The sequence below is a fragment of the Malaclemys terrapin genome, chromosome 4 (assembly GCF_027887155.1).
Source record: "Malaclemys terrapin pileata isolate rMalTer1 chromosome 4, rMalTer1.hap1, whole genome shotgun sequence".
Lineage (NCBI taxonomy): Eukaryota > Metazoa > Chordata > Testudines > Emydidae > Malaclemys > Malaclemys terrapin.
Genome location: NC_071508.1, coordinates 144043062 through 144058433, shown reverse-complemented (window position 1 = coordinate 144058433; position 15372 = coordinate 144043062). Strand labels below are relative to the sequence as shown.

The 15372-nt window shown below is 48.4% G+C and overlaps 1 protein-coding gene across 1 annotated transcript in view; it reads right to left on the bottom strand.

Moving 5' to 3' along the window:
- Nucleotides 1-15372, bottom strand: part of DLGAP5 (DLG associated protein 5) — a 56753-nt gene that overhangs the window by 13315 nt on the left and 28066 nt on the right. The window contains exons 8-14 of the mRNA XM_054024632.1: nt 13502-13803; nt 12915-13042; nt 12696-12819; nt 11998-12083; nt 10557-10717; nt 2144-2236; nt 763-973 (exon numbers count right to left, since the gene is read on the bottom strand). Of these exons, the coding sequence (XP_053880607.1) occupies nt 763-973; nt 2144-2236; nt 10557-10717; nt 11998-12083; nt 12696-12819; nt 12915-13042; nt 13502-13803 (1105 nt within the window). The remainder of the gene's footprint in view (nt 1-762; nt 974-2143; nt 2237-10556; nt 10718-11997; nt 12084-12695; nt 12820-12914; nt 13043-13501; nt 13804-15372) is intronic.

Sequence of the window (15372 nt, the reverse complement as noted above, 5' to 3'; positions counted from 1 at the left end):
AATAAAAAAAAATTACAAAATATGAAAAAAAATCTTTCAAGTATTCTAGTATTCTAAACATCTTGGATTTTAACATTCCCTTGTAGTTTACAGCTGTGCTAGTACAGGAGAACCAGAATCTGAAACTGAGAAGGAATAAGAAAGTACTGTAGTCAGTTTTACTATACAAACCAACTGAAGTATAAACAGCACAAATTATACAGTACACATTTTTGTATTAATTAATTTCAACTTATCTCTGGTTTTATTAACAATGGAGATTTTTAAACCTTAAGGTTTAAAAGGACATGGTCATGTTCATAGTCTTAACTGCTTCACCTGACAGAAGCAAGCCCCCCACAGACTAGAACACAACAACTCAAAGCAGCACTAGACCCCTGCAAGAACAGATGCAAAACCTGTAGAAATATCTCCACTGCTACAATGATAAACACCCCCCACAACACAAGGTGACTTGGGCTCGCAGGGCTCGAGCTGCGGGGCTGTTTAACTGCAGTGTAGACATCCAGGTTCGGGCTCTACAACCCTGCAAGGTGGAAGGGTCCCAGAGCTTAGGCTGCAACTGGAGCCAGAACATCTACACCACAACTGAACAGCCCCACAGCCTGAGCCCAAGTCAGCTAGCACAGGCCAGCCGCGAGTGCAGTGTAGACAAACCCTAAATGCCCCAACAACAACTATGTGGGTGAAACGAAACAATCACCATGCTCTCATATGAGCTCACACAGAAAAATGATAAGACAAACACAATATCACACCAACCTGGAAAAGATTTTAGAGGACTTTCAATTCTGAAAAATCCTGCCTCAAACACCACTTTTTCTTCTTCTTTTGGCATCTCTTGGGCTGCTGTCTCTCCCTGCTTCATTTTCTCCTTCATGGCCGCTCTTATGGCAGCAATACGGTTTCGGGCAGCAGTTCTTCCAGCAGCCCCTTGTTTCGGCTTAGATATCCCACTTGGGACAGCTTTCTTCTGAACGTTGTAAAAGAGAATCGCTATCACATCTTAAAGCTTAGAGACAAAAGGCAGTTATACAAGAACATCTTCGGAGCTGCTGGCCACTGTAAATAGTGCCCATACAAAGGTGGCGATGGGGAATCTAATCGCTGGGAAGATCATCCCTATTCATGCCCTTGATCTCTTCTACTGTCATTCAACTATTTCAGGGTTTTGGGAATGGACAAAAAGAGCAGAGCAATTTCTTTTCAAGGAGTGTTGAAGTAAAAGCCTAGAGTTCAAAACTTCCTAACACCTTGCTAAAAGAAGAACAGGAGTACTTGTGGCACCTTAGAGACTAACAAATTTATTAGAGCATAAGCTTTCGTGGACTACAGCCCACTTCTTCGGATTCATCCTTCCCCAGTCCACCTGCAACTGAGCTGTAGAGCCGTCCTCTTATACTTCCTGACCCGCCCTTACACTTCCTGTGAGGGGAGCGGGGCAGATTTGCCTGCACCCACCCTGGGGAGTGTAATGGTCCCTCCCGGTCAGGTCCTGAGGAAGCCACTGCCTTATTCCAGGCTCTCTACCTACTTTAATTCTGAGGCCTACTCTACGCTGTAAGTGCAATAGCGGTGCAGCTACACTGATGCAGCTGCATTGCGGTAGCACGTCTGGTGAAGACACTATGCCGATGGGAGAAAGCTCTCCTGTTGGCATAATAAAACCACCCCAGCGAGAGGGGGTGGGCATGTTGGCGGGAGCTCCTGCCGACATAGTGCTGTCCACACCGGTGCTTAGGCCTCTGTAATTTATGTCGCTCGAGGGTGTGGCTTATTCACATCTGAGCGACATTAGTTATACCAACATAACTGTAGTGTAGACAAGCCTTAAGAGATGGTATGCCTTTGCTGTGGTTCTCTGTGCAAGAGTCAAGATTTCAATTCCTAGTCCCAATTCCTTGGGCCAGAAAAGGCTAAACTATAGGTCACTACTGCCAGTTAATTGGGGATGAGGGTGAAAGGGTGAAGACTGTTTTTTGAAAGGAGTTCTCTAATATTACTGGTTTTATTTAGAGAGGAAAAACTGAATGAGCAGGGCTTCAGGAGGCATAGTAGCCTTATACTACAAATATTCTATTTGGAACTGTTCAAAGCGGTTACATGTTAAGTCTTAGAGCAGACTTTTAGGAGTTGCACATACCTTGATGGCTCTTTTGCTTGAGATGTTAACTGGCTGCCAACCATTCTCTTGAAGTTTACTCAGGTTATCAAATTTTTTATTCACATCTTCTACCTGTTGAAGATCCAAGAAAAGACTGCTACAGAACTAGGTTATGGTCAAAATACACTAGATTTACAGCTGCATAAACTTATTTCAATCAAATGTTTTTTAAGCATAAAACAGGTGGTTTATTGGGTATTTAGGTACCTTTACATTAAAAACATAAGAGTGGCCATACTGGGTCAGACCAAAGGTCCATCTAGCCCAGTATCCTGTCTTCTGATAGTGGCCAATGCCAGATGCTTCAGAGGGAATGAACAGAACAGGTAATCATCAAGTGATCCGTCCCCTTTCACCCATTCCCAGCTTCTGGCGAACAGAGGCCAGGGACACCATCTCTCCCCATCCTGGCTAATAGGCACTGATGGACCTATCCTGCATGAAATTTATCTAGTTTTTTTTAACCCTGTTATAGCCTTGGCCTTCACAACATCCTCTGACAGAAAGTTCCACAGGTTGACTACATGGTCTCAAGAAATATTTCCTTTTGTTTGCTTTGAACCTGATGCCTATTTATTTCATTTGGTTACCCCTAGTTTGTGTATTATGAGGAGTACACAACACTTCCTTATTTACTTTCTCCACACCAGTCATGATTTTATAGCCCTCTATCATATCCCCTCTTAGTCTTCTTTTTTCAAAGCTGAAAAGTCCCAGTCTTATTAATCTCTCCTCATATGGAAAAAGACGGTTACTCACCGTTGTAACTGTTGTTCTTCGAGATGTGTTGCTCATATCCATTCCATTAGGTGTGCGCGCGCCGCGTGCACGATCGTCGGAGAATTTTCTACCCTAGCAACACCGGTGGGTCGGCTGTGGAGCCCCCTAGAGTGGCGCCTTCATGGCGCTGAATATATACCCCAGCCGACCCGGCGCCCCCTCAGTTCCTTCTTGCCGGCTACTCCGACAGTGGGGAAGGGGGGCGGGTTTGGAATGGATATGAGCAACACATCTCGAAGAACAACAGTTACAACGGTGAGTAACCGTCTTTTCTTCTTCGAGTGCTTGCTCATATCCATTCCATTAGGTGACTCCCAAGCCCAACTTAGGTGGTGGGGTCGGAGTGAGACATTGCTGTGTGCAAAACCGCTGATCCGAATGCAGCATCGTCCCTGGACTGCTGCACTAGTGCATAGTGAGCTGTAAACGTGTGGACTGATGACCAAACCGCCGCTCTACAAATGTCCTGTATCGGAACATGTGCCAGGAAAGCAGTCGAGGAGGCTTGGGCCCTCGTGGAGTGAGCGGTGAGGTGCGGTGCTGAGACGCCTGCCAGGTCATAGCAAGTCCGGATGCAAGACGTAATCCAGGAGGATAGGCGTTGTGAGGAGACCGGTGAGCCTTTCATTCGGTCGGCCACTGCAACGAAGAGTTGCGTCGTCTTTCTAAAGTGCTTTGTGCGGTCAATATAGAAAGCCAGGGCCCTGCGTACGTCCAGAGAATGCAAACGTTGATCCTGGCGAGTAGCATGTGGTTTAGGATGAAAGACCGGGAGAAATATATCCTGGTTGATATGAAACGGAGAAACCACCTTAGGGAGAAAGGCAGGATGTGGATGAAGCTGCACTTTATCCTTATGGAAAACTGTGTAAGGGGGCTCGGATGTAAGCGCCCTGAGTTCAGAAACGCGCCTTGCTGAGGTGATGGCTACGAGGAAGGCTGTCTTCCAGGATAGGTACAAAACAGGTGGCCAGTGGCTCGAATGGAGGACCTGTGAGCTTGGAGAGAACCAGGTTGAGGTCCCACGTCGGGACGGGCTGACGTTGTTGTGGGTACATCCGGTCTAAGCCCTTGAGGAATCTAACGACCATCGGGTTAGAGAATACCGAGGACGCGAGTTCCCCTGGGTGAAAGGCTGATATAGCGGCCAGGTGAACTCTAATTGAAGATATCGCCAACCCCTGCTGTTTTAGGGAGAGGAGATATTCCAATATGAGAGGAATAGGTGCCTGTAACGGGGACGTGGCTCGTTGTTCGCACCAACAGGAGAACCGCTTCCACTTGGCCAAGTACGTGGCTCGTGTTGAGGGCTTCCTACTGCTCAACAGAATCTGTTGGACCGAGAGTGAGCATTGTTGCTCTGCCTGGGTGAACCATGGAGCAGCCACGCCGTGAGGTGAAGAGATTGCAGGTCGGGGTGACGCAGCCAGCCGTGGTCCTGAGAGATGAGATCCGGACATAATGGAAGCGGGATCGGTGTCTGAACCGAGAGCTCCAACAGTGTGGTGTACCAATGTTGTCTCGGCCACGCTGGAGCAACCAGAATTACCTGTGCCTGGTCTCTGCGCAATTTGAGCAGTACCTTGTGGACCAGAGGAAACGGAGGGAAGGCATAAAACAGGTGGTCTTTCCAGGGAAGGAGAAACGCATCCGAGAGGGAGCCCGGAGCTCGACCTTGCAGGGAGCAGAACACGTGGCACTTCCTGTTGTCTCGAGATGCAAACAGGTCTATCTGGGGAAACCCCCACTTCTGGAAGATGGAATGTATGATGTCCGGACGGATAGACCACTCGTGCATCTGAAAGGACCTGCTGAGTCGGTCCGCTAAAGTGTTCTGGACTCCAGAGAAGAACGATGCCGTGAGATGGATTGAGTGGGCGATGCAGAAGTCCCACAGGCGAATGGCCTCTTGGCATAGAGTTGACGAACGCGCTCCTCCTTGCTTGTTGATGTAAAACATGGCCGTGGTGTTGTCGATGAGAACTAACACACAGCGGCCACGTAGGAGGTTGAGAAATGCCTGGCACGCCAGGCGCACCGCCATCAGTTCCCGAACATTGATGTGCAGAGCTATCTGGGGTGCAGTCCACAGGCCCTGGGTATGGTGTTCGTTGAGATGGGCGCCCCAACCCAGAGATGAAGCGTCTGTGACCAGGTGCAGAGAGGGTTGTGGGGCGTGAAATGGCATCCCCTCGCAAACCACATTGTGATCTAGCCACCAGGCGAGGGAGGTCAGGACCGAGTTCGGGACCGTGACCACCATGTTCAGGCTGTCCCGATGTGGGCGGTATATCGATGACACCCAGGTCTGGAGTGGGCGAAGCCGAAGTCTGGCATGCCTGGTTACGTACGTGCAGGAAGCCATGTGACCCAGCAGGATGAGGCACGACCTCACCGTGGTAGTTGGGAAGGCCCTGAGCCCTTGAATAAGGCTTGTGATGGTACAAAAGCGGTTGTCTGGCAGGATGGCTTGTGCACGTCTGGAGTCTAGGACTGCGCCGATGAATTCTATTCTCTGGGTAGGTTCTAAAGTGGATTTGTCCTTGTTGAGTAGGATGCCCAACTCGTTGAATGTGTGCACTATTATGTGAACGTGATCTCGAACTTGCTCTTTGGTGCGACCGCGCACCAGCCAGTCGTCTAGGTACGGGAACACCTGTATCCCTTGCCGACGAAGGTATGCTGCCACGACAGCCATACTTTTCGTGAACACTCTTGGGGCCGAGGATAGGCCGAAGGGAAGGACTGCAAATTGGTAGTGCACCTTGCTTACCACAAATCGCAGGAAGCGTCTGTGAGGCGGGTAAATTGCAATATGAAAGTATGCGTCTTTCATGTCGAGGGCGGCGAACCAGTCTCCCGGATCGAGGGAAGGGATAATGGCCCCTAAGGAGACCATGCGGAACTTCAACTTTACTACGAATTTGTTGAGTCCGCGCAAGTCCAAGATGGGTCGCAGACCCCCTTTGGACTTGGGGATCAGGAAGTAACGGTAATAAAATCCCCTGCCCCTTAACTCTACTGGAACCTCCTCTATGGCCCCCATAGCAAGGAGCGTGGAAACCTCCTGTATAAGAAGTTGCTCGTGAGAAGGGTCCCTGAAGAGGGACGGGGAAGGGGGGTGGGAGGGAGGGATTGAAGAAAACTGGATAGCGTATCCCCTCTCCACCGTGCGAAGGACCCAACGGTCCGAAGTTATAAGGGACCAAACACGGTGGAAGTGGGAGAGGCGATCTCGAAAGGAGGGGGTTGGATCCTGGGGGATGACTGGGGCACCGTCCTCGACCGCACCTTCAAAAGTTCTGCCTAGGGCCTGAAGGTGGCCTTGGTGGCCCCTGGTTCTGACCGGGTTGAGGGCCAGTCCACCTTCTCCTACCACCTCGCCCCCGCCTTCTGGCAGAGTCCTGTCTCTGACGAGGTGGAGGGGGGTAGAAACGTTGAGGCTGGGGCCTAAATGGTCTGCGCTGGGGACCCGCAACATGCATCCCCAGGGAGCGCATGATTGTTCTCGAGTCCTTGAGGCTCTGCAGACGAGAGTCCGTCTTGTCCGAGAACAATCCATGTCCCTCAAAGGGCAGATCCTGTAGGGTTTGCTGCAGCTCCGGAGGCAAACCCGAAACCTGAAGCCAGGAGATCCTCCGCATAGCGATACCCGAAGCCAGGGTCCTCGCAGCCGAGTCCGCTATGTCCAAGGAGGCCTGCAAGGAGGTCCGAGCCACCTTCTTACCCTCCTCTATCAAGGCCCCAAACTCCTCCCTGGAGTCTTGGGGAACCAATTCCTTGAACTTCCCCATAGAGTTCCAGGAATTAAAGTTATAGCGGCTCAGGAGCGCCTGCTGGTTAGCCGCTCTAAGTTGCAGCCCTCCGGCTAAATAAACTTTACGGCCAAACAAATCGAGGCGCTTAGCCTCCTTCGATTTGGGCGCTGCGGCCTGTTGACCGTGGCGCTCCCTTGCATTCACTGATGACACCACCAGTGAACACGGTTGGGGATGGGTATACAAGTACTCATAGTCCTTTGAGGGGACAAAGTACTTTCTTTCCACCCCTCTCGCTGTGGGTGGAATAGAGGCAGGAGTTTGCCATATCGTAGTGGCGTTAGCCTGGATCGTGCGGATCAGGGGTAACGCCACTCTGGATGGGGCATCCGCAGAGAGGATGTTCACAATGGGGTCCTGCACCTCCACAATCTCCTCTGCCTGAAGGTCCATATTACGTGCCACCCTACGTAATAGGTCCTGGTGTGCCCGGAGATCAATCGGGGGTGGACCCGTGCTCGTTGTGCCCACCACTGCCTCATCTGGGGAAGATGAGGAAGATGCCTCAGGTGGCAAGGGATCCAAGGGCGGGGCCTGGTCCAATGAGCCTTGGAGCGGAGCATCACCTGCCTCTGGGTCCAGGATGTCAGGTGTGGGCACGGAGGCCTCCATGCCCCCTGGAGGAGGGCGAGAGATGGTGGACTCTGGGGCCCTTCGCTCAGAGTGCACCGAGCGAGAGGCTGATGGTGGTGGAGCCCCTTGAGCTTGGTGGTACGCCCACGGGGTCCAAAACGACCAGTGTGAAGGTCCCTGAGCGGGATCCTCTGCTACCTCCTGCCAGTGGCCCATGTCCGGATCATCGGCCTGTCCCTGAGGGGGGTATGCCGATCTCGATGCCCCATCGGAGGATCGGGACACTGATCTGGATGGCCATGGCGGTGCCGACCGCGCCGAGACGAGCTCCGGAAGGTACGGTGCCGTACGGTGCCGGCCCAGAGATGAACGGTCCCTGTGCGGTGCCGGCGAACGGTGCCGAGAACGGGATCGGTGCCGATGACTACGTCGGTGCCGAGAGTCAGACCTGGACCTGGAATGTGATCTTGAGTAGGCCCGGTGCCGGGAGCGGCCTCTCGACGTCGAGCGTCGATCGTAGCGGTGCCGAGAACGTCGTCTCGATGTCGATCGGTACCGACGATCATAGCGGTGCCGCGACGTAGAGCGGTGCCGCGACGATGATCTTGGCCGCGAGTACGACCGGTACCGAGGTGATATCCGGCGCCGGGACTGCGAGCGGTGTGGGGACCTGCTTCGGGACCTGGACCGGTGCCGTGGTTCCAGCCCCTGCGATGGAGGGCGCATCAAGGCAGGTTTCCCCCTAGATTGGACCGGACGAGTCAACGGTGCCGGTGGTTGGGGCGGTGCCGGCTCCGTGAGAGCGATCAAGTCTCTCGCCGTCGCAAAGGTCTCTGGGGTCGACGGGAGGCACTGTATCACCGCCGGTCGCGGTGGTGACCCTGTCTGCACCGGACTCAACGGCCTCGGAGCCGGAGTCGACGGTGCTGGAGGCACCTGTTTTCGGTGCTCCACAGGCGGACGCGGCTCTACCCCCGGCACCGGGGAGCCAGCGTCTTCGGCACGGCAGTCCCCGCCTTATGGGATTTTTATGACGAACGGCGCCGAGGCACTTGCTGTGAGTGCGGTGCCGACGAGGTCCGGTGCCGTGGAGGCTTGTCCGACGTGGTCGGAATGGTCGGTGCCGCCGGGGCACTGCGCACCGAGGTTCTAGGTGCCGGGGCCTGACGCGCCGATGGAGCGTCCGGGCTAAGTGCCGCCTCCATAAGGAGTTGCCGGAGCCGAAAGTCCCGCTCCTTCTTGGTCCTCGGTCTGAAGGCCTTACAGATCTTGCACTTATCTGTTTGATGGGACTCTCCCAGGCACTTCAGACACGAGTCGTGCGGGTCACTCGTTGGCATAGGCTTAGTGCAGGAGGCGCACTGTTTGAAGCTGGGAGCCTTGGGCATGAGCCCGGCCACGCGCCGGGGGAAAAAGGGGGAGACAACTCCCTTAATCCCCTTTAACTATATAACAACTATTAACAAAGTGAATAAACAACTATCTAACTATATACAACTATAACTATAACTGTGAATAACGGAATAAGCTAGGGAGAGTGGAGAACAGCTACGCCGCGCTCCACAGTTCCAACGACCGTCAGGGGCGGTAAGAAGGAACTGAGGGGGCGCCGGGTCGGCTGGGGTATATATTCAGCACCATGAAGGCGCCACTCTAGGGGGCTCCACAGCCGACCCGCCGGTGTTGCTAGGGTAGAAAATTCTCCGACGATCGTGCACGCGGCGCGCGCACACCTAATGGAATGGATATGAGCAAGCACTCGAAGAAGAACTGTTCCATACTCCTAATAGTTTTTGTTGGCCTTTTCTGTACCTTTTCCAATTAAATATAGAAGCGGGCTGAACTACCAACAGATTTAGTAGGAGAAATGAATCGCTGGCTCCCAGTTAACATAGCTGATGTGACTAACACTAATATACACACATTAGATTCCAAGATACTTGGGTTTATTCAAAACAGTCCTTGTCACACTGGATGATCCAATGAAAGAAAACACTGGATCACCTTCAGGAAATCCAGCACCTAGAATTAAAGTAGTCTGCTTACAGCCTACTGTTCACATGCTGAATTAGAAATAAAGAGTGACAAATTAAGTTGTGTCAAAGAAATTTTCTTAGAAATCATTAGGCTTAAGGGCTATGTGGAACATATTATTGTGCAACAGTACCTACAATGGCAACACCCAGAAGTGCAGGCTCTTTGCTAGGCAGGAAACATTTTTAGTGTGGAGTTGTTGCAAGATTTGCTACATCTCTGCCTCCTTTCCTAGATTCCTTCTCCGAGCCTGTTCAGTCCCTGCTCTTGACATCCTGAGACTATGGACACAAACTTGTACTACAATAGTACCACCTCCTTGGCTCGTCTTTGAATCTGGTAAGGAGTTTGCTGTCCCTGGTCAGTCTGGAGTTACAACACTTGGTCTGTCCCTGGTGAACTGGTTCTCTGAGGTAACATGCATCTGATTCCACCAGTTCTCCTCTCACCTCTCACTCACAGCATGTGCAAGTGACTGAGTAGTGAGGGAGAACTGGGCAGAGCTGGGGATATTTTTATGCCAAGTTTGTCTCCACAGCACCCTTATGCTTCCTCGTAGGTAAAGGTTTTCTGCTGCCTTTCCAGCAACCAAATAGGTGTGTGTAGCATATTCCATTCTTTCAGCATATACAAAGTTGGCTGCATTAGCCAAAGGTTTCTTCCCAAGTGCTTGTGACTTTCCAGGTGGCAGACCCACCCATTTCCCTGAGAAAATCCAAGGACACACTCCAGTTCCCTTGGGTGGTCATTGCAAGCTAAATACATTTTTGCCTTTTGATTTGACTAGTTATAAATTTGCTGGGTTAAAAAAAAGGACAAAAGAAGCACTAATCAATTCCAGTTTAGGAAAGGCTCATTTTCCCCCAGGCTCAAATGCATTTCACTACTGCTCTCTGAAACACATGGAAGATGTTCTTCCCCAATTCTCTCAGAAGATTTAGTCTAATGGTAACCTATACACTGTAACACACCTGTGACCACAGTCACAGCTGTGTTACAGTGTACAGGTTACCATTAGACTACTAAACCAGCACCTATAGTTTTGTTTTGTGTACACAGAATACATTAGGGTCTGAAAATCTACAAATGTAGCCTCCATAAAATGAACACAGTGGATTGAAAGAAGTTTCACATGAATTTCGTAGAGGTTCTGTGTTTTGTTGTAGTTTAACATTTTAAGTGCATACCTGAAAACTAACCATATCCCAAAATCCATCCAGATCTGTGCATGTCGTCTCCTTATCACCCTGTTTAAATTCACAGTTATCCACCAGTCCTTCAAACTGTTTAAACCTCTCTGCTATGAGCAGTCTCGTTTGACCAACTGTTGTCCGAATGAGATCTTTTGCTGATGATAACAAGTTAACAGTTGAAGATACACATTAAAAGAACATTTCATTCTACCGTTATTGTGGTTTAATCTATTTATGTCTAATAGTGTAGAGTGCCAGAATTCACTTCCTGTATAACCTGACTTCAGATTCACTGCATCCAGAGCAATGTTTCAAAACAGCTCATATGGAGCAGCAGCCAACCACCGTATACGCAACTCTTCTAGGCATGCTAGATACTTTTAGAAGTAGCACAACTTCCAGAGATCTTAAAAGAGGAGGTCTGACTATGGCATTGGACTCATGTTCCCCAAACAAGACCAGTTACTCTATGTTAAGTCTTAAATTTGGTTTAAAAGTTATTCTATAGCTTGGCTATGTTTCATGCTTTTTTTTTTTTTTTTTTTTGGTAAAAAGGGCAAAGTTTGAAAATGACAAGTTGTTTTGGTGGACAACTCCATTTACTTCGTTAGTGTCAGCAAACTGCATCCTAAATCTCATGCTTCAGGGTTTCAGCTGTCCACCAGAAGGGGACAGGAATGGATTCCCCCCACCCCACAGCTATTCTGGGAGGGTTTTTATTTATCTTCTTCCTCTGAAGCATCAGAAGATGGCCATCGCTGGAGATGGGATGCTGCGGGGTGGCCAGAGCTCTGAGGTGGCACCAAGCACACATTCACTCTCTCTGGTGCTTGGTCTGCTGGTTCTGGCTTAAATGATCATGCTATAACTAATCACCATATGTGAGGTTGGGAAGGAATTTCCCCCCACATCAGATTGACAGAGATCTTGGGGTTTTTTTGCCTTCCTCTGCAGTATGTGGGTGCAGGTCACTTGCCAGGATTATCTGGGTATATTCTCAGATAATCATTTTCCTGCCATCATGGGGGCCTCAGTCACTGGTGTACCTCAATCCCTCCTAGTCTCTGCCTGTGGCTCTTAATAGTCTAGTGTCCTGTGGGTTGTAAGACTAGTCTCATTTCGGTTGTTGGGTTAATGTGTGGATGCTAGGTGGGGTTGGTGGCCTGGTGCTATACAAGAAGTGAGACTAGATTACCCAGTGGTCCCTCCTGGCCTAAAACTCTGACACTCTATGTGTGTTTTAATGCTAACATTTAAAAATATTCTGGACAAACTCTACACTTTGCCCAATACAGTTTTTTCATGTGTCTCAACCAATGCAATTTGGCCCATACAATCAAAATAAATTATGCTTTTCCCCCCACACCCAGTGATCAGACAATGTAGGGTTGGGATGAAACCCATTCCGTTCCCTACTACATGTTTGTTCTCTTACCATCCTCTGGTATGTCCAGTTCAAACTTTCCATCCCACTGGAGACAGTGTGACATCAGCCTCTCAGTCTCAGAGGCAAGAACGTTTCTTAAAAAGAAAAGAAAAGTGAGATACCCAACCTCTGTTATATTTTACAGTAAAATTTGATCCTCCCTAACTGCCATTAGTACTTTTGCAGCTGCTGGTGTTATCTCTTAGTCTCTTACTAGGAGGGAAACATTTCTTCTTTCTGCTCTAGGAGAGATTTGATAGAATATACCAGCAAGCTATAAAAGCCTAAGCAGCCAGTCTTGGAGACTGATAAAAAGAGAACTTTCTCCGCTCACTCTCCTAGGGTTAAGAAGGCATTAGTCTTCATCACTTTAAATTCTGTTTGTATTCAATATGTATATAATATAAAGCACAAAAAGAGAATAGTAATTAACATCTGCTTGGTACATATAGGAAGATAAAGACACTGATCTATTCCAAATTAACATTTAAGAGATGGTTTGTCACTGGCTTTAAGAACTCTAGGAAAGGCCAGTATGAGAGTTAAACATGACTCAGATTATCCAACTACCAAGAAAACCTCTTACTATTGATGTTGTTAGAGTTTAAAGTGACTTTTATTGAGTTTGTGTTTTATGGATATTCTAGTTTTTAGTGCTCTGTTCTGAAGTCTTGTTAGCCAGGTAAGAAGCTAATCTTAACACAAACCTGAAATAGGGAACGTCATGATCTGTTTCTCCTGCTTTGGTTTCAATTGCGGAGATATCTGCAGACACTGGACTAGTTTCATGTGAACTCTGCATAGCATCTTGAGTCTTGGTTGAGGCACATTCTGAAAAATATATGAAGGATATTTGATCACCAGGACACTGCACTTGACAAACCAGGAAGAGAGGATTACATGAAATGTGAATCGCAATACTATACCATTCTTCACTTTCAGTGAATTTGTACCAATTCGCTGTTCTTGAGAGCCTTTATCAGTCCCTTCCTGAGCAGGTGAAGCTTGACTTTTTAACAAACACTCTTTTCTTGATTCTTCTTTAGAAACATTACTAAGGAATAGAAAAGTTAGAAACAGTTACTTGGCATGCCTTAAAATGGGCTAACATGGCCAATAACATACTACATTACAGGAACAAGGCATTTTTAAGTGCAGTTAATCAAATCTAAATGTTTGACTTCTCAAGGCACACATGTTTAACTATTTTTACTAAAAAGCAACAAGTGTGTATTTCATAGCATATATCAAGAGACTGCAGAGACCTCTACTCCTAAAGGCACATGATTATAGACCATGGTTTCCTTTACCACTACACAGTCAAATATAGGCTTGGTGAGTAATGATCAGAAGTCATTGCATTAAATGTCAGATATCCTTCAACTGACATGCTGCTACAGTTTAATATTAGACAGGTTTCCACAGCAGAACTGCCATTGCAATTTGAATCCCCTTTCATCAACAAGGTCTAAGCTGTAATGGAAGCAAAGTCATTAGAAGAGGGAGTTCTTACGCTTCAATTTTCATAGGGCTCCAGGAGAGACAGGGTGTCAAAAATGCATTTGCCCTGGAAGGAGTCATGGGTGTAACTTTATAAGTTGTTAAACCATCTAGGGGCTGAAACACAAAGTTCTGAGGAGCAAAAGAACATGTTCTCTGTCTCACTGGAACTGGAATGTGTGTCACCGGTATGTTTTCCTTTTCTAGCAGGGTCTCTTCCTGATGAACTTCTGATGTTGGATTTTTAGAGTTACTGACAGAGACTTCAGTTAGTTGATCCATCAAAGTATTTCCTTCCACTTCATGTTTATGTGCCTGTAACAGCACAAGATAGACAAAGCAAACATTCAAACCAGTTCTTATAGTAGAAATAAAGTTGAAGTTATTGTCACTTCTATTTCAACTTTAGTCCATATTACTGCAAGTACTACAGGACTTTCATTAGCCCGTTTGTTTATAAGCCAACCCCACCAAGATGGATAGGTAAAAACAGCAAAAACTGTATGACTCTTTCATAAGCCAACCCTATATTTCAGGGGTTGGCAAATTTTGGCTCCTGGCCCGTTAGGGTAAGCCGCTAGCGGGCCTGGACGTTTTGTTTACCTGGAACGTTCACAGGCACAGAGCCCCTCAGCTCCCAGTGGCCTCAGTTCGCCGTTCCCAGCTGATGGGAGCTGCGGGAAGTGGCGCCACCGGGAGCTGAGGGCTCCATACCTGCAGACGCTCCAGGTAAACAAAACGACAATGTATTAGATATTCAATTGAATGATTCCATAGAGTTTAAAATCATCAAATTTTGGTGTAGACCCATTTATAAGCCGACCCCTGCGCTTTGATGAGTCACTTTTTATCAAAAATATTTGGCTTATGAACAAGCACATACGGTAAGTACCATATTTATATTCCAATTGATTTATTTTATAATTATATGGTAAAAATGAGAAAGTAAGCAATTTTTCAGTAATAGTGTGCTGTGACACTTTTGTATTTTTATGTCTGACTTTGTAAGCAAGTAGTTTTTAAGTGAGATGAAACTTGGGGTACACAAAACAGATCAGACTCCTGAAAGGGATACAGTAGTTTGGAAAGGTTGAGAACCACTGCTCTAGAAGACTAAATTTAGATCTAATCCTCCGTAAAAAACGGTTACCTACCTTTCGTAACTGTTGTTCTTTGAGATGTGTTGTTCATGTCCATTACACATCAGGTGTGCGCGCGTCGCGTGCACGGACGTCGGAAACTTTTTCCCTCAGCGGCTCCCATCGGGCCGGCAGGGGTCCCCCTTCCCCGCCAGAGCAGCGCCCCGCTCTAGTGTAGGGGTGTGTGTGTGTCTCTCTCTCTCCCCCCCCCGAACCTCCCTCGGTTCCTTCTTGCCAGTGACTCCGACAGAGGAGAAGGAGGATGGGAAGTGTAATGGACGTGAATACCACATCTTGAAGAACAACAGTTACGAAAGGTAAGTAACCGTTTTTCTTTGAGTGATTGTTCACATCCATTACACATTAGGTGACTCACAATCTTACCATTGGAGGAGGGTAGGAGTCAAGTAACGATGGATTGAAGCACAGCCCTACTGACCACCATGTCCTCTCTGGTCTGATGGACTGCGTAATGGGCTGTGAATGTATGCACCGACCACCAGATGGCTGCTTTAAAGATTTCCTGGAGTGGAACCTGCGCCAAGAAAGCCGCCGAAGATGCTTGGGCCCTAGTCAAGAGAGCCCTGATCGCCGGGGCTGGTACTTTGGCGAGCTCATAGCATGTGCGGATGCAAAGCACAATACATGATGATAATCGTTGAGCCGAGATAGGCTAGCCTTTCATTCTCTCCGCAATGGCAATGAACAGTTGTGCCGACTTGCGGAATGGCCTGGTCCATCCCAG